The sequence below is a fragment of the Triplophysa rosa genome, linkage group LG20 (genome assembly GCF_024868665.1).
Source record: "Triplophysa rosa linkage group LG20, Trosa_1v2, whole genome shotgun sequence".
NCBI classification, from domain to species: domain Eukaryota; kingdom Metazoa; phylum Chordata; class Actinopteri; order Cypriniformes; family Nemacheilidae; genus Triplophysa; species Triplophysa rosa.
Genome location: NC_079909.1, coordinates 14,317,018 through 14,344,142, shown reverse-complemented (window position 1 = coordinate 14,344,142; position 27,125 = coordinate 14,317,018). Strand labels below are relative to the sequence as shown.

The 27,125-nt window shown below is 39.8% G+C and overlaps 1 protein-coding gene across 1 annotated transcript in view; it reads right to left on the bottom strand.

Moving 5' to 3' along the window:
- ephb2b (eph receptor B2b) overlaps positions 1-27,125 on the bottom strand; it is a 132,504-nt gene that overhangs the window by 82,356 nt on the left and 23,023 nt on the right. Inside the window, exon 2 of the mRNA XM_057361897.1 lies at positions 2,239-2,318. Coding sequence (XP_057217880.1) covers positions 2,239-2,318 — 80 coding nt within the window. The remainder of the gene's footprint in view (positions 1-2,238; positions 2,319-27,125) is intronic.

The window sequence follows — 27,125 nt, the reverse complement described above, 5'->3', positions numbered from 1 at the left end:
TTTAGTATAAGTAGTAAAATGCATTTTAAAAATCAATTTATTAGACAATTGTTTACACCCATGAGCAGTAGATGATGTCATCTATGTTTTTTGGTCTATTATTACATGAGAGAGAGAGAGAGTTTATATACATATCACTGCAGTCCGTCTGAAACCTTGAATCCCCACATGGGTTTTTTTGTTGCCGTAAATCAAAATCATTATTATTAGTCAGCCTTTATGTTCGTCAAAATATCTTAAAGTAAAATGATTAAAAAGTGCCTGTCACAAAGTGCCCATGATAACATTATATTTAATCATTTAAAACGTTTTTTTCCATTTCCTGAAAAACAGTGAATTGGACATCCAAGGTTTAGAGATGACATAAGTGCTAAAATGTGGACTAGAAAAGCCCAATTTTCATTTGGGTTTATTAAACTGAAAACCCCAACTTTAGCGTTTACAACATCACCATCTCTGTCTGCTTAACGCTGCGAATCGGGGGAATGTGACAAATTTGAACACAGATTTTTATGTACTTGTGTAATAATAGGAAAAAAACGCATTTCAGCTTTATAATATTTCAAAGAAAAGGTGTGATAATGTGCAGGTCCCAACAAGTCTCTATGTAGACAAGTAATAGGTAGTCAAGCATATAATAACAGCCGAAAGCACATGAAGCATGCACCTCTCACACCTGCCTTTGATAAATGTTTACCATAATTCTTTCTCTAATATATGTGTTAAAATCTATAATTACAATGTTCTACAGTAAATTCCATCTGCATAAAATGTTAAGGGGTTTGAGTACATTCAACACAGTGGCATGAATGAATGAATGAATGAATGAACAAATGAAAGAATGAGCAATTCACATCTGGATTTCTTCTCTTTGACAGTCCTGCAACGGGGGTTTGTTTTGCAAAGCTATTCAGTGCCATGTAAGCCAACTGTTGATAGAGTGCTCTATATTTTGACTGACACTGATACTTTAGTCAAGCCCACAAGGCTCTGCAGGGGTGTAAGACAATAACTTAAAGCCTTTCTCTCTGTAACGTTTACAGAATCCCACCTGTTTAGCACTGCTGCGGGGGTCCGCCATTCCTACAGTGTAGATAATGCATGCTATGTCTTCCCAGATACTATTCTCTGTCTCATTTCCTTCACGAAAATGTATATGCTCTTCAAAAATATGTGGTGTCAGACAGCAAAATAACTGAATGCAAGGGAAAGTTGGACAGATCATAAGCGTGCCTCGCTGAAGAATCCATTTCCTTCGAGACAGCGGGGCCATTTTGGAAGTGTACATTTTTAAACGTGACAAAACTTTTGCATGTTACAGTATATCACATTTTGCATTTATCTCCAGACGTTCTTTCTGACGTGTTTCGCCATTAGCTGTGGTATTGAAATAATTTGACTTTTGCAGTTGTTTTGGTTAAACCTTCACAGCAGTGAACTTGAAAAAGATGTGGTGATGAAAAGCATGTGTAATTCTGTTTCTTTTGTTAGAGAGGAAGAAGAGAGGTGAATCTTATTCCTCACAGATTGAATCCAGAGCTTCAGACCCAGAGACACCGGACCTCTTTGTTCTTTTATATTGATTGCTCCAATCAGAACGGAAAAAGCTGCGTGCCCTCAGGTTGGAAGAGAATATGGTGAGCAAAATTATATCTGAAGAACTTTGAAGTTGTACAACCACATTGTCAGCCTTCTATCCTCTTTTCTCCCTCCACTTTTTCCTCTCCCACAGTTTTTATTTTTTTATAAGAACGCTTCCAGACACACTGCATGGTATAATTTAAACCATCCCCCAAAACAGACACAGAAGCATAAATAATTGAATAAAATAGGGAGTGGTTTTACAGAAATACAGCGGCAAATTACTCAGAAATACATTTTTTCCTTCCTGAACCATTTGGAGAAACATAGATCCTCGCATGGGAAAGGAAACCATTAATTATTATCTGACCAGCGGGTGCCGACCAGGCGTGTGCCTAGATGAATGCTTTGCAGAATGGATCTGGAAAGTATATGCATCAAATTGTGGTCATATTCATTATTAAACAATTAGAGATACAGCTTAAACAATATCTGATTACAGCCATGTTCACAATGTTTCTTAATTTTATATCACCAGCAAAATTATTAATGATTTATTATGAATATATTGTCCAGGCCCGTAAGGACAATTACAAAGTTAGCCTTTCTAAATCTAGAAATAGACTTGGTTAACATAGAAAAGCATCGAGGACTTACACTGGTGTCACTTGTGCCCGAAACAGGATATACTGTCCAGCCCAGCTCTGCGGTCGCCGTGGTGGAGTCCATCAACATTTCTGTGAAAGCGAGAGGAAATATAAAAAGGTTAAACAGGATATTTCTAAGTGATGTTTTTACAACAGGCAATGCCTGTACAGTAAGTTCAAACACCTAAAAACAGAATCAGCCAAAGAGTCTTTAATTTATCAGCTAGTTGACGCCCCTTCAATTGCCAAATTTCAATGACCAGTGCTGCCATCAGGGGGTATAGGTGGCAAGTTATCAGATGTTTTGCATTAAATGTAAGTCACAAATTCCAGATAATATTGCAAATGAAATGACGCATATTGCATAAAAATGTGCTGCTAAAAATACTAAACGTATAATAACCGCCCAGTGAAAATGTGTGAAATTAAACTACTTGCATGACCAGGCCAGAAGAAAAATCCTCATTGTTGAGCTTTGAACACGATAAGGAAATTCATTTCATCCTGCTAATGTTGTCGTCAGTGTTTCTAAGAAGTTCCAAAATTACAAATAAACCCAGAAACCAGATGAAACAGACTCATACATTAACCCGAAAATATGGAGCTTAATCATTTTTTGTCCTCAGTCCATGCTCAAGGAAATGCTGGGGAACTATAATAAGCTATGAATATTTCATATCTTACAATGCATTAACATCATTCTTTACCCGGACATTTATACAAGCTTGTGATACCACTTAACCAACTGCTCCATAAAATACTATCAACATGTTCGACACGAATCAACCCTAAAAGTGCTGTAAAATCAGGAAGCGGGCGGGAAATAGTGGGTTCTGCCACCCCGCTGTGTGATTGAGCCAAGATATTTTAGAAACAACAGCCTGCTATCTAACTCTGCCACTGTAGAACTACTGTAACATCAGACACAGGATGTAGGTTAGCAGTTGGACAATGATGAGAACCCCAGTGGAGACACTTTTTAAAATAGTATAGCAGTATATCGATACTGGAAAAGGATACTCTTTTACAGACATTGCTTTATTTTTCTTTGCCTGTGCAGACAAATGGACATGAATATCCACAAATATGCATATAGCTCGGCTGAAGCCATATCCACCCACAGGAAACACAAAAATTGTGTTTAGATTGACTGTACACAGTTTTGGGATGGAAAACAATGTTGAAAACCTCAAGGAATTTAAATTGAATGTACGTTTTGCCAAATGGACACACTACTTTTAATTTGCGTCTTTCATATTGCCTGATAGTTTGAAAGCATAAGCAAACATGAGGTTGTAAATTATTGTGACTGTTTGTTTATCCATCAAAAAAATAAGATTATTTCGAAATAACATTTGTTAATCGTTCAAGGTAAATCCACTTGAATCTAATATTTTTGACCTCAAAATATGCAGAGTGCATTTTTCAAATGTTCAACGCAGGTGCTTCTACCACTTATCAACACTCAGCATGAATATAACAGCCTTTAAATTACTCCTTGGAGAGCTCCAAAAATAACCCCTGTGTGTACGTTTGCATCAAAAATTCATAAATTCATCCCTAGATAAAACATGCATATTTTACAGTTTGTCTGCATGGGAAAGAAAAAGTGCAGAAAGGAGTGGCATTGAAAAAGGAAGATTTGTAATCAGACTTTGCTGAAGAAGTCAGTTATTGTTCCAATAACCTGAAACAAGTAGGACACTTCAAGTCATTCAGCTTGGATACGCTGGTCTTTTAGCCACTAGCTCTATGGTGTAACTGGAAAAACGATTTTCCTGTTACTGGAGGCCAGTTACTCAATCCGCTTCTGATTAGTTGGTGGTAAAGAATATCTCAAGTAATTGGGGTCAAAGAGACTACATTGTACAGTTTAAGGTCCTCGGAGGCAAAGAGATGATGGTTCTCTGTTCAGAATGGCCGTCAGTCATCCCATGTGAATAATCCATGTTATCACACTGATGACTTAATTAATTTCCTTTAGTAATTAGAGTAAGACTGACTTCTTAGACTTTTTGGAATGAATTAGATAATGGGGCTTGATAGAAATAGAGGAAGTTGGGGGGTTTATCACATTGAAACAGCTGTTTTGATTTCCTTTTACAGGCACTGGAGTACAAAACATCTTTCAGAAGCTCAGCTTGAGGCCAACGTAATTACTAGTCTTAGCTATTGGAAATTCTTATTCATTTTCATTAATCTTGCATTAGGCTATTTGATCATTTTAAATGCGCTTTACAATGCTGGTTGCAATTAAGTCTTGAAAACGACAGTGATTTTGCAGAAAAACAGTAAGTCTTCTGTTTAGGGCTGCACTGAGGAATGCAGCGTTTTGGGCATGTCTATAGATTCCCTCTGAATAATATTCCAAGGAAAAACTAAGCTTTCAATGAACAAACGAGACGTGTGTCCAATTTATAAAGAAAAAAGTATTGAATCTCTAAGGCACACTAATCTATGTGAGCACATTACGCATTACATTCGATTGTTACTAAGCCTTAAATTTATACCAATTAAACTCTGTAGCCATTGATGTTGTCAATGGAAAAGTGGACCTCTGGCTTCAGTTGACAGGCCACAATAAACAATGGTAATTGAAAACATGGTAAAATAGCATAGACATATGGTGCCCTATAAGTAATAATCAAACTGACGTGACTAATTGGTCTTATAAAGCATTTTTATAATTAAGCTGGTTTTACATTCACCTGATTCAGAACACGTCCCTTACGGGGCATTTACATTATACAGTGTGTGCATGATGTGTTCTTGGATTCAAAAGCAGCAGGATAGAGTGCAACAGACTATTTTAATGTGACAAATCATGTTAAATACGCAAAGTTTAACAACACAAGACGCTACACAGTGGCCAAGGATGTGCATCTGAATATGTATGGCTTTTAGAAACAGATGTTTCCTGAAGGTTTTACCCATAAGAAAGAAAAAACACACACGAGATCTCTTTAGTATGTCAATTATTTCACCTCATGACATCAATGAGATTTGAGAGCAAATGGAAACTTGCTTAAAGGGGAACTGCATTGAAAAATGAAAATTCTGCAATGAATTACCCTAAAGTCGTTGGACAAGCCTAGGACATCCGGTCACCTTCCCAACGCAAATTTAGATCGTTTTGATGATGTTCGGGAGCCTGCCCATAGACGGCAACATAACTGACATTCTGCGCTTTGAAAGTCAGTTGCATTGCTGTCGATGGGTGGGAGTCCTCACCAAAACGATCTTCATTTGCGTTGCGATGATGAACGGATGTCCTAGGCTTGTCCAACGACTTGAAGGTGAGTAACTCATGGCAGAATTTTTCTTCGTCTCAGATATTTCTCCTAAAAGTCACTCTATTACATTTCATAAGAGATCTCAAAAATGTCACAAACTTGACACATAGTCAATATTATTGAACAATTCAAAATCAACTCAAATCCACATTTTTTTTACTATGCAGTCAAATGCCTCGTTAGTTTTTTTCTCCAAAGCAATTTTAGGGGAAACACCTGAGACCAAGTTGATACTCAAGCGAAACACAAGTGAGAACTTCATCAAATCTTCTAAGCTATAAAAGGCAGCCTGTGAGCAATACAATTTTCCTCTGGGTTACCATCCAAACTGTTTAATGCAAATTAAAAAATATATAAAACTTGTAGTATAATCGATTAGTTGGTTGAAGCTGTTTTCTAGGCTGTTTTCTAGGAACTATAGAAACACGGCTTGTGGTTAGATAAACACATTCTTCCCTCATTGCCTTTCTGAGTTCCTTCACTTTCATAGGCTTCTGTTTTTTCGCAGCCTGGAAGAGCAATGTTTCTACTCTCCTGTGCAATGGTTAACCTCCCTACCAGAGGCCTCAATGCGCAGAGCCAAGCTTGAGATTTACGACTCCCCACGGTTACGGCCATTCCTCACCACTATGTCTTGTTTCCTGCTCTTCATACTCTGTGACAAGGTAAACCAGGGGGACTGTGAGCTCCACGTGATTCTCCAGTGGACTCTTTATGAGGAGAGCGGTGGATACGGCGCTGTGAGGATTAACTGTGTTTACACTCACATCGTGACTGGAGGCGACAACACATTCCAACCTGTGCCAGTGAGTAAGGCCGAGCCATCGGCTTTCTCGGCACAGTCGTATTTCAGCCTTCATAAGACCCAGGAGAACATGTGAATTTAAGCTTTTCAAGGGAGATGATTTTTGGAACTCTGCAGTTTCCCCGGAGGTATAATGCATATGCAATGACGGGAGGAGCTGTCCAATGGACTTCAAGAGCTCAGTTGGTGAAAAGCAGGGTTAAGAATTTGAAAGTTTAATGGAGTTGTCGACGGGAACTTTTCAAAGATGCTGTAGTAGGTGTATTCATGAAGCATTTCTTGCTTAGCAAAACTGCCAGGAGCCAAACAACTCTGGCTAGGTTTGAGAGCACTGTGGCATTTCAAATGAAGGTTAGATAGGCCAGCTGTTCATCTCAGGGCTGTAAACAAAGGGAGGCTCTGAACACCAGTCCACGTTAATTGATAGGGAACAGGATCTTCTCAGGCCAGGGATTACCACTGTAGAAATGGATTGGTTAGCAGCTACACTCCAGTGTGAGATAAAGTGGCACCTGTTAAAATTGCTACTTTTAAAAGGCCACAGCTAGTTATTTGGGGAACGCTGCAGTGTAAAATGGCTGCACGGATCATTAACTGGAGGTCTGTTTATTTGGGGAGGTGATTAGGGTTTGGGCTGTAGACCACAGAATGCCACACACATTCTCGTGTTACATAGACAACGCTGAACTGTGTACCTACATCACACTGCGATAGATATACATCAGGGCTTAAATGGTGACCTTGAATCTGGGCTTGTTTCCAAATCAGTGTTAAGAAAGGATGAGTTGAGATGATAAAAGTAAGTCTGATAATTCCATTGCCTGAGAAATCCCTGAAATCTCTAATACCTGTGTATGATTTTATATGCTCTCCAATGGATGCTACCACAGAAACCGGCTGCGCTCACTCTGATTCAATTATATGGCTGGTGGGTGGGCTGGATATGACAGAGGACTAGAGAGACTAAAGTTTTTGGCCATAAAAACCTAAAAGTAAGTCACCTGGCTTTTGTATAGCCCAAATGGGACCTCTTTAGTATTTTAATTGTTTCTCCAAAGCTGTAGTGAGATTGGAAAGCTTGCTAAGAGAATTGAAAGAATTGTCAACATATATTAAGAGTACTGAGCCCGACTATAAAATAAATGCGGATTGTATAATCTGGTCAAATTATGCGGTTTATGAATTTGATGAAAAATGTTTGAATTTTTAAATATATATTTTCCATAATTTTCAATGATTGCAAACTTTAGTATCTTGGCAACCTGGGCACCATTTTTGAAAGTAAGATATTTTCTTATAGGATACTGTAAACTGAGATGCAGAATCTTTTAAGCTTTTTATTTGCTCTTAATTGGAATTCACTCATTAAACTCAAGAAAATATTAGAGATCTGTCACTTTTCTTATAAGATAAATTCAAACACTTCTAACTAAATTCATAGAAAGCTAAATTGTGTGAGCTTTACTATCCACATTCATTTCATAACTATAGCAAGTAGTTTTACTATAAGTTTATTATACGTTTGACTATATATTTCTCTTTTGTGTGTAATTTTATTTTTTAGGAAGAATTTTGGAAGAAAAATATGAGACCATGGTGATACTGCAGTGAAATGCTGTATAATAGAGAAATGAAGAGGTTTTCTGAGATATGGAATAGCAACCTATGAGAAAATTATTATTTCCTCAGGGTTCTTTCAACAAGTGTTAGCTTCAAAATAAACGCACATCAGTGAGTCACAGACAGGCATTTATACCAAGCTGATTCCCAATATGCACAACTTTCAGTTACAACACTGAATGTTGAGATATCATTTAGATTCTTTTTCCATAGGACCACAATTAGAAGTAACATCTCCCTTTGCCAACTTGGCTTAAAACATTTGTAAGTATTTGTAGTAAAACGCGGTGTACAAATAGACAGTGTTGTAATGTAACAAAGTAAAAATACTTAATTACAGTACTTAAGTATTTTTGGGGAGTATCTGTACTTTACTTGAGACTTTATATTTCTCCAGACTTTTACTTTTACTCCACTACATTTCCTGAACAAAATGTATACTTTTACTCTGATACATTTCCCCTAAGCATGTTCATTACTTACTACAAAATAAAAGCATAGAAACTGAAATAGACAAGACAGCGATCCGGTCTAAGTATAAGTTATAAAGTAAAGTAAAGGCAATATATTTGTACTTTTACTCAAGTATTGCTTTTAGGTACTTTATACATCATCACTGCAAATAGATTTGAACAAATCCTTTGATATGAAGACATTTTCTTATTAGCAGCAGCACTTTGTCTCACAAAAGAACAGGCCTGCAGCAGCAGGTACAAACTCAAGCACAGATTTAAAAAATCATCTCCATTATACAGCCATTTGCTCCTTATGGGCATGTAACCTCACGCTTTTCCCTCAGAGAAACACCTGAAAAATTAAAGCTATTTTATTTTCGTAAAAAAAAATAAAAACATTAGAATTAGTTTGAAACGAGTTGTCCTGACATGTGAGGTGTAACCGCACTTCATTTACTGCTATTCAGTGCAGGCAAATACTTTCACATGCACGGAAAGAAACCACAAAAGAGGTAATTAATGCAGGATCGATGTAACACTAGGATCCTGCCGCAATTTACCAAAGGATCTGGGGGAAATCATTTCTCCAGAGTGGCATGCGTACGTGATAATGGTGTTCATATGTCCCGTCGAAGGCCAAAGGCCCGTGCGGTTGGAATGATGGGTGAGCAGGGTTGCACGGCTCTGACGTGCCCTTAGCCGCCCAGAAATCTTTCAGCACAATGCGGGTCAATTAGGTGGAGCGCACGTAACCGCCGCATTACAGAATGGCTTTGTATGGTAATCGAGTCCGTATGCCAGGGCATACTGCACCCAGAACGTGCTTGGAGAGCAAGGCTTTAATCCAGAAGGTGGCAGATACCCAAACCCCACCAGCTTTACTTCAAGGGCTCTAGAAGACCAAAACAGAATCTGCTAGATTTTACATATGTCCGTAGAGAGGTCTAGCTCTCTCCTAGAGATTTTGGGCTTACTGGTTAGGGGTCAGATGATGATATAAGGAAATGTGGCGAGATATGGTATGAAAAGGGACTCGAGCAACACAGAGTATCACTGTGTTTTAAAGGAAAAGGAAGCAGGCGGTTGATTTTGGCAGCAGGCGATTCTCTGTGAAATATGCTACCACGCAGTCGGCGGAGCGTTCCTGACCGCTTGACAACATGATGTAGCTTTAAATTCCCAGGGTTCAATGGGGGACTGGCTTCAGTAATTTTCTATCCTTGCAGAGCGAACTAGCACATCATTTAAGAATGCTTAAGTTAATAGCGGAAAAAAAACGCGAAACGTCAGGAAAACATTGCACGATTTTTATCTCCTCCTCACGCACATCGACAGACACACACACGCACACTCTCTAAACAAGCGAGACGTCCTTGGCTACTCTCTAATTTGTGTCTGTCTCAAGGCCAGTCTCCCAAATCAATCCCAGGTCCTCTTTAGCAGCTTGTTTGAATGGCTTGGTGTCTCTTCAGTGAAAAGCTTAATTATTTACTTTGAATGTGCATCACAAGGACACCATGAAATGGTAATTGAAAGCTGCCCTCGCATTCACTCTCTGTCCCTTCGTTCAACACCCTTGTTTGTGTGAGGTTTCGGGTGCAGATGATTGGCCCTGTGCACACAGCAGAGTGCAGAGAGATCCACAGCTCATGCCGACTGAATTTCCAACCCATCCGTTCCAAAGCATATCACAGCATCTCGTTCCTCAAACGCTGGATCTTACATCATTTCGGATTACAGCGTCCTATTCTTTTTGCCAAACATATAAGAGCGCTGTGGTCTTTCCGTGCTTCGAGAATATGGTTTTGCAGTTAGGAAGACTAGGTGGTGTGCTGCCAATTTGTGAGATGCTAAGGGGCCTAAATGTGCTTGGCTTTGAAAGAGCACCTTATTTGAAAACCATTACATCTGTTGCAAGTGTCATAAATAAATTGTGTCACAATGTGTGTGCATGGAGAATTATTTTGGAAAAAAAATGCTGATGGATTAGGGAGTGTCTTCATTTTCACAAATGACATCAAACCATAAAACATCAGGTTGACAGGTTTAAAAACATTATTGCGTACTGAGTTTAAAATGATAATTGCCAACATCCTAGTTCTCGCCCAGAGGCCACAGACTAAAGCCTGGCTCAGATTACAGGATTCTCGGCCAGAATTTACCCCGATTTCCCCTCCCGAGAATCTTTGAAAAAATCGGGTCCAGAACCTCGATCGGGTCCGAGGTTCGGCCCAGATTATCACGTAATGTGAGGCGTTCACAGATCGAATCTTACACCTCCCGATCTGCTCCGAGAGAAATCGGGGCCGCCCCGATCATATCAAACATGTTTGATATTTAGGATTTTAAATCGGGGTGATGCCGTTGGTACTTTCGCAACAGCCAATGAGAGGCACATCTGCAAGGTGACGGAGGTGACTGACAGACCTTTAAAAATGTCGACCGCGAAAGCTCCTGCAAGGGTACGTTGGACAGCGGAGATGGAGGAACAACATGATTGTCTATATAATGTATCCTCCAAAACATACCACAACCGCACAGATAAAAGGAAAAGAGCTGGGGAGAAGTCGCGTCGGTTTTAAATGTACCGGGTAAGTTAACTGCTAACGCGCAGCTTGTAGTTTCGTTCAACAGATTGTTATTTGGCTATAGGCATACAGATAACATGCGTTTATGTGTTTGTTTTTATGCTGTATCTTATAATCACATTGGCATTCATCTTTATTCTCGGCAGAGACCTTTTTTTCTTCCGTTATTTATTAACATTAAACTTAAGCGGCTCGCCCAAAGCACAGTCATAACTTCAGCCCTAGCAAAAAGCATTATAGCACCCCCTGCTCAAAATACGTTCCCGCGGCTTTGGACAGACAGACAGAGAATCATTCAGAGAGCGACAGAGACGTTACACAACCGTTGCCAGGTGAGATCACGTGAAATTAACTTTGCGATGTCCCTTTGTTTACTTCTGTTTCCCGGTGAGATGACTTAAGAGGCGTCCTCTGGTATGATAATCTTAATATTATCCTGTAGTTTGGGTGTCTTAGGATGTCTTTTGATGTGCAATTATGAAATAAAAAAACTTCCAATCAAACTTTCTAAATTTTTATTTTTGCACTTGCTACCTTTAGGCTTATTTATAAACACAACTTTACGCCCCAACGTTTTCTTATCTGGACATTTCACATTCATAAATGCAAGTTTACAAAGGGCAAACCTATTTTTGTAGTGCTTGAAAAAGAGATTCAAATGTAGATGTGATGTCAACATCTAAAAATAGTAAACCCATTAAAACGGTTACTATTAGCTCCTTTTACAAAACTGCATATCCCATGGATATGTAAAATATGTGTAATTTAGTTGTACACTGATGAGTGTAAGCTTGTTTAAGATTTTAAATAAGAGAATCTGTCAAGATTCTCCTTATGTGTGTGCTGCAACCAGAATTTAAAATCTGTCAGGATTTTAAAACTCCTGTAGTCTGAGCCAGGCTTAAAGCAATGATTAAAAATGTGTACATTGTGCATGCACGGACATCGAGGAATGCAATTTGTCATAATTTAGCTGTGTGGTTTGGAGGTTTGCATGACATGTTGGTTCCTTTCACCAGGTTGGGCTTGATGATCCACAAAGTCAGTGAGCAGTGAAGACTTCTTGTACTTCATGTAACTATTCTCCCGAGTCTCAGTAATGAATGACCAGAGATCTATTGTGTTCTCACTTAATTCACATTTTGACAGCAGAATAGAGATACCGTACTATGAATTTGGAAAAGGCTCACACATGGGACCCTCTTTCAGGATGACCTATGACCAAAGTAATGAATTCCAGTTGGATAGCTATCTCTTCAATTTGATCTTGTGTTGTTGAGTTGTGTGCACTTTGAACAACCCCATCTGGGAACACATAAAGGTAATGCATCCGAGAGCGTCTTTCCTTATTTCTTTCAGGATGAGAGTTTCCTGCGCCGAAAAGTCGAATGGAACCCCATTTACTGTCATCCAAATACCCTTCACCAAATAAACCTTCTTGCCTCTACTGTATGTCCAAGCGATTACATAACTAGTCGATTCTGGTAGCTCATTAACCTGCCAAAACGGTTTGGTTTACTACCTGTTTTATGAGCTTAAAGAGGCTTTAATACAATCAGTAAATTTTGCTAACATTGTAATTCTGTGCTAGGCTCTTCTCCTTGATATGGAACCCCCGGGAACCCCTGTGAGTTCTCCATCACGTTCGACACGAGCCAGGGATGGCTTGGTGAAGGAAGCCACAGACGGGCCGCTCGCGAGCTGTCAGAAACAAATGCTGTCCTACAACACCCTGTTATGTTCCAGAACTGACTGCACATGGATAAATATTCATGGGAATGAGCTAGACATGTGGGTAAGGCTTTCCTCTCTCGGATATCCTATTGAATATTTAGGGTTAGTCATAAGGGACTGTGTTGATTCCTGGACGGGCACGGTTAACCTCAAACAGGTTCGATTTCCTTCTGCCAGCTCTGAATGAAAATTGTGGAAAACATGAAATACTTTAAGTTTGCAGACTCGACAGTCGTAGGTATTTTTAAACAGTAGTTAGTTACATATTTGTATTCATTTACTATTAGGCTGGTTTACATACTGTATGTTTCTTAGAAGGTGTGGACAGTTTACCCTCACGTAAAAATATCTGTACATTATCAGTGGGTTTACATTGATTTTTCTTACTTCTCTACATTATTAAACGTATATCACACTCTTTTTCCACTACATTTCAGAAATGCTGTCTTTATACGACGGCTGTCAAATGATTAATCGCGATTAATCGCATCCAGAATAAAAGTTGGTGTTTACACAATATACTGTATGTCTGTGTACTGTGCATATTAATTTTGTATTTATAAACACAAACTCATACACATACATGTATACATATTTAGGAAATATTTACATGTACTGTATTTATTTATATTGACCAATAATTCAAATTATAGATACATTTTTTTCTTAAATATATGCATTTATGTGTATGTTTTAATAAATACAAAAATAATATGCACATTACACAGACATATATTACTCAAGTATTCCTATTAAAAAAGTATTAAAGTATTCAATTTTAATGTACTTGAGCATTAAAGGTAGAAAAAAAACTGTTTGATTACTAGTCAACCAGTCAACCATCGTGGCAGTTATTACTGCTGCTGTAGCATACTTATCCCATATTAGTCAGACATTTGGTATCATGCCAGTGTACTATATTGCTATATAACACATTCAGATTTTCAATTACTTAGATAGCGTTATGAACATACTATAAAAGCCTGAAGTGATTAGAGAGAGAGATCACAAAGCTGTGGACGGATTTGTATTATGATAAAGAGGGTAAAGGTTAAATGTCCACAGTGCTCTCACCAAGACTGCATTAAACACTAATGACAGTGAATACTTGTAGAATGGACACTGTGGAAGTCTTACACCTTAGAGATGCGACTCCAACTGAAAAGGGGAAATGATCATTTACACCTGGAAATTGGTTCATGACAGGACAGCCTACGGGCTTCAAGCAGATGGTGTGGGTGGGGTGGGGGTGTTACCATGCACTCTAATTCTACCATGCATTCCAGTATGCAACTATAAATGTTAATGAATAGTAATTAAATTACTTAATTATGTAGACGCTTCAGATATCTGAAAGTTCCCAATGTAGTGCTATGTGTACTCAAAGGGCACTTTCTCTTCTTACTTTTTCAGCTTGACCACTTTCTACTATGTTTTTGGTCTAATATGAATGGGTTAGATTACCAGATTTCTAAGATAAGTCAATATCTTGGGGTTCTTTTCTAGCAGCCATGTGTGCAGAGAGGACACTTTATAAGCTTTTGCTCTTGTTCAGATTAAAATAAGGGAACTGAGCACAATGTTTTTCAACATGCTCAGATGATGGGCCACACTCCAAAGAGTTTTGAAATCTAATATCTTACAAAGAACGCATAAAATGGAACTAATGTGAATCAGGTTTTATTTTGGATTACTTACTCTTGAAACATATTTATTATGTTTTGTATTAAACAGAAAATCACAGATGGTTAACCGAAATGAATAGTTCTTTAGAACAATTGGAAATCGCACCCTTAATTACGGTTGGTTTAATGCGTTTAATATTTCAAAGTATGCCACTAGCTTTTCAAATTTTTGATAGGACACATACAAACACAACTCTCTAACGCAGACGCACGGATAAAACAAACCATTTAAAATGTATACGGATCGGGGTTATCCAAAAGTCATTCCATTGACACCGCATATTGTTAAATATTATAGCTATCATTAGAGGGCAACTAGCCAAAACAATGCTGGCATTCTGGAAAAATGGCACATTGTAGTAGAAAGTGGAGAGTCAGATTATTTTGAACATTCAGTGCATGCTGTCTCAAGTATCTGAGTAGGTGGCATCTGTTATCGGTTAAAATGGGTCATCATCACTAACCATAAAGGAAAAGAAGACCAAAGCCAAATATCAAACAATAAAGCATGAGACTAAAAGTATGAATAGAGAAAAGCATCTTATTCCTCCGAGCATATGCTCCGTTTAAAGAGACGTCGTAGCTAATATTAACACCTAGCATAATAACCGCATGCTGATAAGTATTGCGATTCAAAGGTGTGATGAGAAGCTGTTGGAGTAACAGCTTTTACACCTGATAAAGAAACATTAAAGCAGTGACCTGCTGGGCTGGATCACACCCTCAAATTAACCCCCTGAGTAATCCATAACCATTTCCCAAATGCAAATTACTCAATCTGCTACAGTACGGAGTGTGCTGCTGACACCCAATATGTTCATAATGCCACGTCCTCATTACAAAGCAAGCCCATCCAGCTCGATTTATTACCAATGCAAGGTCTAAGCTCGGCCCAGCTGCGATTATGAACTTGTCCTCATTAATTGCAATCCCCGGGCTTGATAATAGCCAAGGCTTTCTTGTGTCCGAAAGAAAGAGCTGTGACAGACACCAGGGTAGATTTTCTTGTCAATACGCTTCACAGAGGGATGTGCACGAAGGCATTGAAAGTGAGTTTTAAGGGGGTTGACGAAGATGATCTCCTGCCAGTCGATGAAACTTGTCTGCCAAAAAACATTTCATTGATATTTGTCAGCATGTAGGCCAGAGTTTCAGTGTATAATCAATGGAAAGCTTTTTCACATTATCCGCTGCGGCCTATATTAAACCATAGATGGACATTAATAAAGAAAACGAACACTTATTTGTCAACCATGAGCATTACGGTGTGACAAGGTGGCTGTTAGCCTGACAGAAAGGCAGCAAGGGAACAGAAACGGTATTTCAGATAAGAACGCAAGCCAGGAACGATTATTCACAATTGCTGACAGAAGCAGTGCCTTTAAGCTCTTATCCAGACCACAGACTGATGTTTTTTATCTCCCCAGGTCTTTTTATGGGTGGACCATATCAGTTGCTGCTCCATCATGTTCCCTGACCCGAGGAGAAAACCAGCGTTACTCTTCACACCCGTGACCACTTAACCAGGATCCCCCCACAGAGGAGTTGCACGTTGGGGAGAAAAGAGAGAACCGTTGGAAAGAAAATGCTGTCTGGCTGCAGATTTCAGGCCTGTGAGTCTGCTCGCCTTTGCGAGATGAGTTATGACTCCCTGTGGTCCTATGGGAACTATAAACAACAGCCCCTGGGGTAGACTCCACTGCAGACTGCACACATCGGATCATTATAAGTCCACTAGCCCGTTGCACCGCCCAGACGTCAATGGCCAAACCCAAACACAATTCGGGAAATGACAGACAAAAATGCTCCAGGCTCCAGGTCATTAGCGTGACCTGTTACGCCACTTTGCCCCACCGTATTGAACGGAAACTACATTTAACTTTGCTTAGATACTTGATCCCAATGATAGAGAGTTGAAGCCCATTGAGGGCTCTCACATGTCTAGCCCTAATTCAATGCTTGTGGAACAGAAGTAAAGAAAGGGGCCCACGAGTGTGCAGGATTTCTGGGCTGGATCTAGGTGCAGCTGCAGAGAAGGAAGCTCAATATGTAGGACGGCAAATTTATCAGGACCTTTCCTTGAAAGCGCTTAACTGATGAGTCTCGGTGTGCAAACTCCCTCGGACGGAATTGCTAACAGCTGAGGAACAGGGAACCCGTGTGAAATCCGAACTCGGCAAATATGTTCCAGTATCACAGAAGTGTCATCCAAGACAAACCACGCTTATGTTTCTGTAATTATGTTGGACTTGCGACATAATAGATTGGAAACCAAAAAATCCCAGATGAAGAGAATGCCCCTTGATCTTCAAGTCCCAGACAGTTGAAATAGCATCAGACGTCAGTGAATCTAATCGGTCGTAAAAATGAAGAGCTTCGTTGCTTATCTAATGGTATGAATCAAGAGTTAAGCCCTCGAACAGATCTCGCATACAACAGACACCCCCATAATTCAGGATCCACGTTGGACATCTTTGAGGGCTGAAGTAGGCCTGCTGCTCATGTGATGGAGAGGTCAGTCAAGTGCACTTAGATTCAGCACTTCTAAGCGATCGAGTTGACGGAGGCTTTAAGGACCCCCGCTACTCCAGAAGGAGACTTGTGGAGCGCAACAGCTCATTCAGAGGGCAAACTTAAGCTTAGGCAATGTTGAAAGCAGTATAATATTGCAAGTTCACAGAAAGCTGTGCAAACAAAACAGGGTCTCAAAATACAGGGGTAATTTATCGCCGGGAAGGGCAAAAGGTTCCCCTAAGCAGAAACAGGCACAAACACGTGTGTCCATCAGTCGAAATTATCCTATAAAAGAGTTAGCCGAGAGCAGACTAAGCCTGCGACATAAACATTTGCTTAAGATCTGTGTAATGTGCCGACGTTGCACGGCTTGTTTAAAGTCTGGAGTCTGGGTCCTTTTTGTTCTGTCACTTGGAACGTCCAACGGCCCCTTGTACACATTCCTCAGTGTTTGCTCTCGCTCGATTACAGTCACTTAAGGTGATTTAGAGGTTTGGTGTGCTTATCTGCTGACAGGTATGAAAGATTTGTGTTTTGACTGCCAAATGCACCTTAAGACGCATCATTTCAACACTTCGCATTAATGTTTACTTCTTAAACACAAAGTCATTTCTATGTTTTAAGTCCTGTTTAAGCATTCCAAAAGTGGTTTAGGTTTTGAATGACTGTAGATCACAGAAATAACCTAAATGTATGCTATTAAACAGATTACACAAGGACACAGCATGCATACTCATTCCATTGTGTGTTTTTTATCTCCTCTTCAGCAAATGAAATATGGACTCTAATAAAATTGTCAGTAATGTCTGGCAATAACAAATGGCTTACAGAGTCATCTGAGGAGACAAATCCAACATTGTTTTGGAAATGCACGGCAACGGCGTTAAATAAGGTGCTTCATCAGACAAAGCGGTGGAGAGAAAGGTTATCTGAGCAAACAGTCTGCTACAATTGCCAGGCTAAAGAAAGAAATATTGTTTTCAAACTTGTTTAACCGCATTCCAGTTCTGCCATTGAGTAAAAAACAAAGTTCAAATGTTTTATGTACGTTCTAAACAGATCCAACCGACATTACATTCACAGGTGCATGTCATAATTTAGTTGTATGGTTCTCTATAGTTCTCTGAAATGTATTCCTTTGAATTGCTGTAAAAAGAAAGTCATACAGGTTTGAAATGACAAGAGGGTGACTAAATTACGAAACGGTTTTCATTTTTGGGTGAACTAAGTTTACATACTAGGGTATATTAAACAGGGTTGATGTTTCTTATTTGCTTTACACATTTGAGCTGCTGAAACAGACAAAGTTCAGCCACATTTCCTTTGCCTTTTCACCACACGATGCTCTAAGCTCAACCGAGGGGGACATCTAGTAGAAAAGATTATTGTTCTATCTTGTGGCAAATTCCTATATCCACAGAGCACCGAACAATGGCACAGAAGTGGAGAAGCATTCTCTGTTTCTAAAGGACACAAGGGTATGCAGCCTTTTAAACAAGTGGTCATTGCTTAAGAAAGTCCTCAATGCCAACATTCATTGAAAGAGACGGGACAGGAAGCGAGTGAGAAAAGAGGTTGGGAGGATGTGGGTGTGAGTACAGGTTTTTCTATACATGTGAGGGACAAATTTGTGAAAACAAATATTTTGAACAACTTAACTAAAGTAAAAATCCTCAAAAATTGTAATTCAAATCTAACAATATTAACAGGCTACTTTGAAACAAAGGGGGTAGAAAATCTCTACATATCTAAATTTATGAACATTCTTTTTTTAAACAATGGAAGTCCGTGAGAAATCAGTGAAACAAACCAGTGTGTGAGAGCATTGGAGTTTAATGATGTAATGACCTAATTCAATGTTTGTTAACTGAATGTTCTTTCATATCGAACAACAAAAAGTGTCTGAACAAATAAAGAGGAGAGACTATCTCACTGCTTGCGCAAACACACATGCACATGCGCGCGCAGGTGCACGCAAGGACAGCTATGCACGCGCACGCACAGTAAATGCCAGAGCGGCGACCCCGTACACCATTCCGAATAAAGCTGACGAGTGATTTATGCCCCTCAACTGAATATAATGAAGCTCCAAAAGAAAGAGGAAAACAGGCGCAGAGCAGAAAGCGGCCAGTGTGACCGAGCGATTCAGCGTACACATATCACGCCCAGGTGCGGCCGTTCAGCTGGACAGAGAGAAAGAACAAGGCAATGGAAAGCAAAGGGAGATTGTGACAGAGGGTTCGATTCACTGGCTTGGCTGGGCAGTGGCCTGGGAAAAGCTTGGGGGGGAGCGCGGATTGGCATGTAAATCAGGTCCGCATGTGGACACGCCGAGCTTTTAGAAGGCCGTCATTTACCAGCGTTCACCTCCCATTAATATCACAAGCTGTTAATGAGGAGCTGGGGGGGGTGTAGCCGAACAGGTGTCGGAGCGGCCACAGAATGGGAAAAAAGGGGGCAAGGGCAGTGATCCGCGAGGAATGCCTGTGTGCGCTCGGATTGTTAGGGTGAAGATGGTGGGGGCGACCCACAGGAAGTTTAAAGCTTTGATAGAAATGCTTTCTGGGTGAACGACCGTGGTTGCCTGCATATTCATACATAACTGCATATGTGCACATGCATGTGATGATGTGTATGTTAACCCACAGTGCATTCTTTAGTTTAGGTTAAAAAAAAAACTTTCGTGTCGCTGTGCCTCCGTGACATGCCTGGTCACGTGGTTCCTGTATTACACGCAGCCATCTAAAGGATGAAAGCAAGCTTTTTTACTGCGCTGTAACCATCTGCTATTTACTCAAACGGCCTCTTCCTTCACAAAGTGAGTAAATGACTATTATACAGAACTATACAACATCCTCACGACCAAAGAGGAAGCGTGGTCATCCGAGGTTCGCGTCCACATAAAAGACGCAATGAAAACGGCAAATGTTTATTCGCTTTTAGAAAATCTCCTTCAAGGTCTTCTGCGTTGTTTCACCGCGTTCGTAATCAAACGCTTCACGATTTACAGTCTGTGCTGTGCTGCTAACCAGACCGCAGTCCATAAAGCATGCTGTAAATCCAAAATAACAATACAAAACTGCTACATAAAACTTGAAATGGGACTGCCAGGCATAGACACACTAATTTGATATCCTCTATAACAAGCATCCTTGGTTCGTCGCCCGGTCCCTCGCATTCCTTTCGTGACGGTGCACACGGCCGGAATACAAGATGAGGATTTGGGTGCCAACTTCGGGATGAGATACTTAAAGAGACAGGATAACAAGTTGAGAATCTAAAAAGGCAAGGAAGGTGACAGGAGTGAGAATCTCCAGGGGATGCGCTGGGAGAAACGCTCCTCAGCGTCTGCAATAAGGTTGACTGTTTAAATCCGTAAAGTAAACAATTAAAAAAATGCAGGAAGCCACTGGATGTAAAACAAACACTTCTTTGTCTTACAGAGATGTGCTGCTGCGCTCAATGTCGTGAGTGTGCTTATGTATAAAAACAAATAAATTAATGAACGGATGCGCCATGGCTCCCGTATGACAGGCGTGACTAGACGCTGTCAGCGTTCAGACAAAAAACTGCCGTTCTGTTTATTTTCACTGCGCATAATTTTATGATGATACAACTCAAGTGGTAAATCATGACATCGGTGCCTATAGTCTGGGCTCCCACTATTTCAAACTGACACCAACACACCAGTAAAGCCGCATTCTCTCTCTATCAAAAATTAATCTGGCCACATCATCCTGCGCTCTCGACAGTCAAGTAACACCCTGTAATAAAAGCCCACTCAACTAGAAAATCAGCCCAGGGTCTTGAGCATGTGAGACGGGCGGGTGGTTTGGTTTCATGCAGCATGTGCCATCACACCATGTGCCGCTACCTCTCCCTGGTGACTAGCAAAGGTGTCTGTACTGAATAGCCACTGACAAGCCCAGGATTGAGACGAAGGCTGAGAGGTTAATTGAGTCTCTGTGCTGTGCCTTCCTCTGTGTAATTTACTGTGATTAATGCAGAAAGGTTACGGTCAGACTCATTTTTACAAATCGGCCAAGGCGCAGAGTAATTAACTGCGGTGCTGCAAACGAGCTTCAAACTGCAAATGAGGTTCTAGCAAAAATATTTTACTGTTATTTCATTTAAAATCTGAAGTGTGTCATCTATGCTCCATTGGTGTCATCAAATAGAACTGCAAAAACTTAACATGTTTTAAAACAGAGAAACTCACAACATTGGTTAAAGACGCAGTAAGTGATATCTAAAAAATGCTGTTGATATTTGAAATCAATACCCAAACAAATACACCCCATGCCTTAATTTCTCTGCCCTCAAAAAAACAAATGCTTGCTCACTCTCTCCTCCCCCATTAATAAGAATACATGCCCCCTATTGCTGATTGGCTATGAGGGTGTTATGTGGACTGGTCAATATGCTTTGTTTCTTGTATTTACACAGTCAGGACTATGTGCAGCATTTTTTACACAATAACAGACATTTTCACAAAATTCAAAAAATGGTTCGTTTGGGTGTTACCCTTACATCGAATGAGATCGCTGTGTGGGCGGCGCTGTCAGTCGCGACGTCGCAGAAATAAAAAACGTTTCTAAAATAGAAACGGCCGTTGCTCGTCGCGGCTGGTTATGACAAAACCTCTGGTAAACATGGAAAAGATACCTTTTATCGCGTGTCGCAGCGTCGCGTCGCGTTTGGTTAGGATGCGGTGTTAGAAGTATAAAACTGTTGAGTGATATGGCCATCTACAATATAATGTTTTGTAGTTTTCAGCTATTTTATTGTAAGCTCCTTAAAAATGTATATTATTTAATAATACATTTATTTTTTATTGTGTTACTTTTTTGTAGGTGTAATCCCCTGCATCAAGGACACGTGGGATTCTTGCATTCTTGAACCTCTGGTATAAAAAATGTTAAGACTTCAGGTATAATTTACTAGACAGGAAAGAGAACAGAAAGCTGGAGTGTAAAAATACTTTGGAGATCATCTTAGACTTGTGATCTGCGATGAAGAACCTTTTGGCCTTCGAAACAGTAAATGTCGAAGGTTAAAGATGGAAGCTGCTACTTCTCTGCTCATCATCACCTGAGTAAGACACCAGCCGTTGAAACTTTCCACTGGAAAACTTCATTCAACAGCTCAAATCTCTGAAGGCACACAGATCTGAGCCAACTCATCAAACAGACCTTCCTGTCCAACAATGCGATTTCCAGAGCCAACTCTAGTTTCAGTTTGATCATGCTGTCTGTCAACATTTTTCGCGTAGCATCTCTATCTTGTCAAAACGAACAGAATAAATGCAAGATGGAAATCGTCCGGAAATAACTGCAATTTGAGTTGTTATTCTTCAATTTTTTCAAACCCACCTGTTTAAGTTTTCAAAGCTGAAGAACCTGAGCACAAATTCAATTTCATGTCTGCCAGCCCCAAACACTCTTATCATTATCTTTCCCCGATGAATATAAAGAGAGGAATAACAATCGTGGCTGATGTCTGAATGAGTTATGCGTTCTGCAGCCGACTTTAATTTAGAAGTCGAGGTGACAAAATGGAAAAATTCTGGCCTGCGACAGGCTCGCTCGTGTGTATACTTTTACGATACGGATGGCCGTATTCTCTTGGCAACAAACTCGCTGGGCTTATCACTGGGAGTGTGTGTGTGCATCAATTTTCCAGTGTGTTCCTTTAGCAGGGTGTGTGTCTGCATAAGATGTGCGCATTTGCCAGCACCCTCATTATAACCTTGTGTGCAAATCTGTGCATGCGTACGCTCCCCGACGAATATTTGTACATCAACCTCTTTATTTTACTTATATATGCTTTAATGGGTGTATAGTAAAGTAAGAAAGCAATACTTCATCTTCTGTCACACTGGAAGGGGTTCTGGCATCTTTTAATGCAGGAGGCCTTTACAAGAGAAATGGAAACCAAAGAAAACAAACAGGAATCTGCTCGGATTTCTTTCATTGTGATGCTGACCTCATTTCACTCACTTTGACGTTCCGAGAGGCTGCGGACGCAGGACGGACTAATCAAAGATAGGAACGGAAATTCTGTCCGGACGTGCAAAGTTTTCTCGTCTCTGGAAGACGGCGAGTAACATGAGTGGGTCGTTCCCACAGTAGATTAACTGTAAATCTTTGTTACTTGATGTGAGCTTCAGGAGGTATTTATCATTAACACCTGTTAACCAGATTAACTATTCACAGTGGGACGGGCCTGTTTAACAAGGCTATAGTTGCATGTCATCAATTTCACATTAATCATTCACTTAAAGTGTGACTGTTTACTCTAATCACACATTCAGGACAACATCTTTAGGGAAACCTGATGCCGGCCGTTTAGACCAGACGTGTTTGCTTGATCTTTCTACAGTTGAAAAGTTTTGCCTACAGGTGGCATAAGCCTTTTCATAGGCAAATACAATGGTATGTTTGGTTTGTGCATTTTCATTCGCTCTGCCACATTTTTGTTTGCTAAGGCCTTTTAAGCAGAGGCAAGCATCACTGGGGTTATAAACAGATGGGCTATTAAACGTTACATATTAAACGCTGATGCATAATGAACATGAGGATACCTGGCTTTTTAAGGAAATGTATGTAATGTAATGTTTACTTTTCTGAACAATCACACTTAACTTTTTCATAAAAAAGGACAAACGTTTTCATTCTTCTAAAACCTTGTAACTCAAAAATGTGCTGTTTTTCAGGAAATGAAAAAAACACTATACTTTTGAAATGATTAATAATAATGATTTATGGAAAAAATAAAAATCACGGAATATGGAGATTTCAGAAGGACAGCAGCGATATGCAGTACAATGAAATCAACTAAAATATCCACACTAAAGGAGGAACTCTAGCCATATATATATATATATATATATATATATATATATATAGCAACTATCATAGAGATTCAGGCACAGTATACCAGTATTGACAATAACCGTGATATATAAATTATCAATATAATGTTCATTTTACACTTGAATTTTTAACTCTCGAGTTTATTTCATTGGCCAAAAAGAAAGACTCGACTGACAACATTATTTCTTTCTTTAAAAAACAGTCAATATTGTGATATATTTTTATAGTGAATTCTTTTGGCCACGATAACCGTGCAGTGAACATCTGATATCATCACAGCCTAAGACCATTTTAGAAAATAAACAACATTGGACCAGAAGAACTTCCTGTTTCAGCATTTTGTTTTATTCTTTTAAATGTCACATATAATTAAGTCATAAGGATCTAGAAGCACTTCCGGTTTCATTTTTTTATATATATATATACGTATATCTTGCATATACCATATAAATAAATCTTAAGATATTTGTTTAAAGCTTGATTCGGTTATAAATGCTTTGTTGATTGTGTTTTGTTCAAAAGTTTATGCAGTGTTAAAAACAGGAAGTTGTTCTAGACAAGAGTTGCTGCGCCAGCATTATTTTCATCTTTTGAAGTGGGCTACAGTATATGTTGCATTAGGCTGGTTTGACCTCAGGGTATCTGCAGGTTTCTGAGAATTAGATTTAAGACTTTTTAAGACCTTTTTAATACCGTGCAGAATGAAATTTAAGACCAATTTCATAGCAACAAATTTGCACTTCACCATGGCTCCAACTTTTCTCCATGTGGTAATGTCCAGTCCACTCACCTATCGAACCCCCCGCGAACGTGTTATTTGTTAGTTGGTTCCGCTTATTTTGTTCTGCGTGACAAATAGATGTACATGATTTTAAAACGAAAATAAAATCTTCTTTACAGTGTCGGTTAGACTGCATTTCTAAGACCTTGGAAACGCGGATTTAAGACATTTTAATGCTAATTAAGGCCTTATTTTGACATTATAGAATTTAAGACTTTTTAAGACATTTTAAGGATCCGCGGACACCCTGGACCTAGACTAGTATGGAACCAAATATAACATGCTTGCAACACCATAGCAACCTTTCAACCTCTATCATCGTGATGACACGCTTTGAACAGCCCACCATTTTCCTGGAGAATGTTAACTGTAGTTTTAAAGCATTCCAAAAAAGAAGTGCTGACATTTAGCTGCAGGGAGCTCATTTACATGCAGAATGAATAGCAGAGAGGGTATCTATGGCCGCAGTCCTGCCAAAGCTCTGGGCTCTGTACTGTAGAGCGAGCAGCCAGTCGCACTACGTGCAGCTCTTGAGGGAAAATGATGCAGGAAACCGAGAATTGTTCCTAATTAATTATGATGAATTTGCTGCTAGATTACTCCAGATAATGTCCATGTCATTACAGCATTACTGCCATTTGAGGTTTGAGGTACAGATGCTTTGGTGTTTGGTGTGTGTGCAGCGGGAAAGTGTGTGTGCTTATTTGAATAGCTTGTTTTGGCCCTAGGGACTGTGAGTGAAGGGGAAATGGGGGTTAATTAAACAATCAGATGTAAATACATGTGCAGGTGGTCCACTGTGAAACGGAACATGAAAATCCAATCAAATACAATAACAGCTCCTTAATCCATAGCCTGGCATGTGTTGTCCGAGCGCAGATGCACTTCAGACTATTTTTCTGTCTCGTTCGCCGTGATGCAGACCGCTTAATTCGTGGCTGTCCAAAAAGTCTATCTCCTTTCAACAGCAGTAAGCTACCTGTGAGTGAGCCATCTCGCATTTAGCACACAAGGGCGGTAGTTAAATTTTTTCGTGAAGCGTAGAGTCCCTGATGCATTTTAGAGTGACTAAAACCCTGGGTTAGTGTTCCATTATTGGAGGTTCAATTGTCTGCCCTTTAATGCTCAGCGATGCAGAACCGCGGTCTCTATCGACGAAACGTGGCGCACGGCGCGCATTCCAGCCCCGTTCTCTGCACTCCAAAAAGTGGACAAATGTTTGCTGTGAGACGAGCCATTAAGCCTGCAAAGAATGACACCTCCTTCCTCAGCACCTCACTTTCTCTCTTTCTTTCTCCATCAAAACTGTCTGGACAAAAGCTATGAAAATGCAAAATGCTTGACCATTCCTCCAGCGTTCTCACTCTGTTCAGACTTGCGTCTTTTGTCTGATTAATACCTTCGTGTCTTTTAGACTGTCCCCTTCCCCCCCGCTTTAGCCAGCGCTCGGCTCCCCCCCCACCCTAGACAAGCCATGCTCTTCATTAAACTGCCCGCTTCCACTCTAGTTCCCAAGATTAGGCAAATGAGCTGCTCAGCACACTCTATAGACTCCCCTCGAATTGCTAACTCCTTTCACAACCTTCGGCTCTGAACAACAAAAATGGGAAAGACCGAACAGTTTGTGTCACAAAATGTGAGGTTCTCTTTCAGCATGATGCAGAAATCATTAAAACAATAAACAAACGCTGGCTGCTTCAGCACCGTTGAGATGACAACTACATGAAATAATGGAATAGCGAAGGGTCACAGCTGAGTAAGAACCAGGTAGTAAATGAATATTCTTGACTAATACATAACATAAATGTATAGCCTATAAGGTATACATTTACAATTTACCACTGTTTCTCTTTGACAAGTTTTTCTTTTTTGCAACAGTGCTTCATTTAACATGCAGTTGCTCTGCTTTGTTTTCTTTGTTTTGCATTGTAAAACCCATTGGAAACGTTTCATTCCCTTTAAAGCACCACCACCAGAGCCAAACACATTCAGATCGACATCTCTGGCCATTGCGTCATGTCTCGTGCTGTTTTTGTGAGTGTCCCATTATCAGGACTGCATTTTTAAGATGTGGTGTCAAGTTAAAAAACAGTCCAGTTTTGAGGCTGTTGCATTCTAACTAATTTCTTTGCGCTTACTTTTTTAACCCAAAACCAGCCTAACTGTACAGGGCTTCCTTGATGGGGATGTTTAAGGTTTTACTGTCATTATAATGATACCTTGTGTTACCGACTAATAGAAAAAGTCCTCATTTACTTTGGCTACACAACAGAAAGTAGGTGACAACAGAATTTATTTTTTTAGGCGAACTATTCCTTTAAGACTAAGATTAAAGAATTAGTCACTCAGACTAATGGATTTTGAACATCTGTAGTTTTGCACTTCCCAACTCAAGAACAGTATGGTCACGCTCACATTCTAAAACCTTTCCTGAATTTATAACTTTCTATCTTAAGTAACCTGTTTCTGCAACTTCCGGCGTGTGTCCTTCTTACATCTTGCAGTGTTACGCAATGCTGTTGTTTGTGCGAAAAGACAGAGATATGC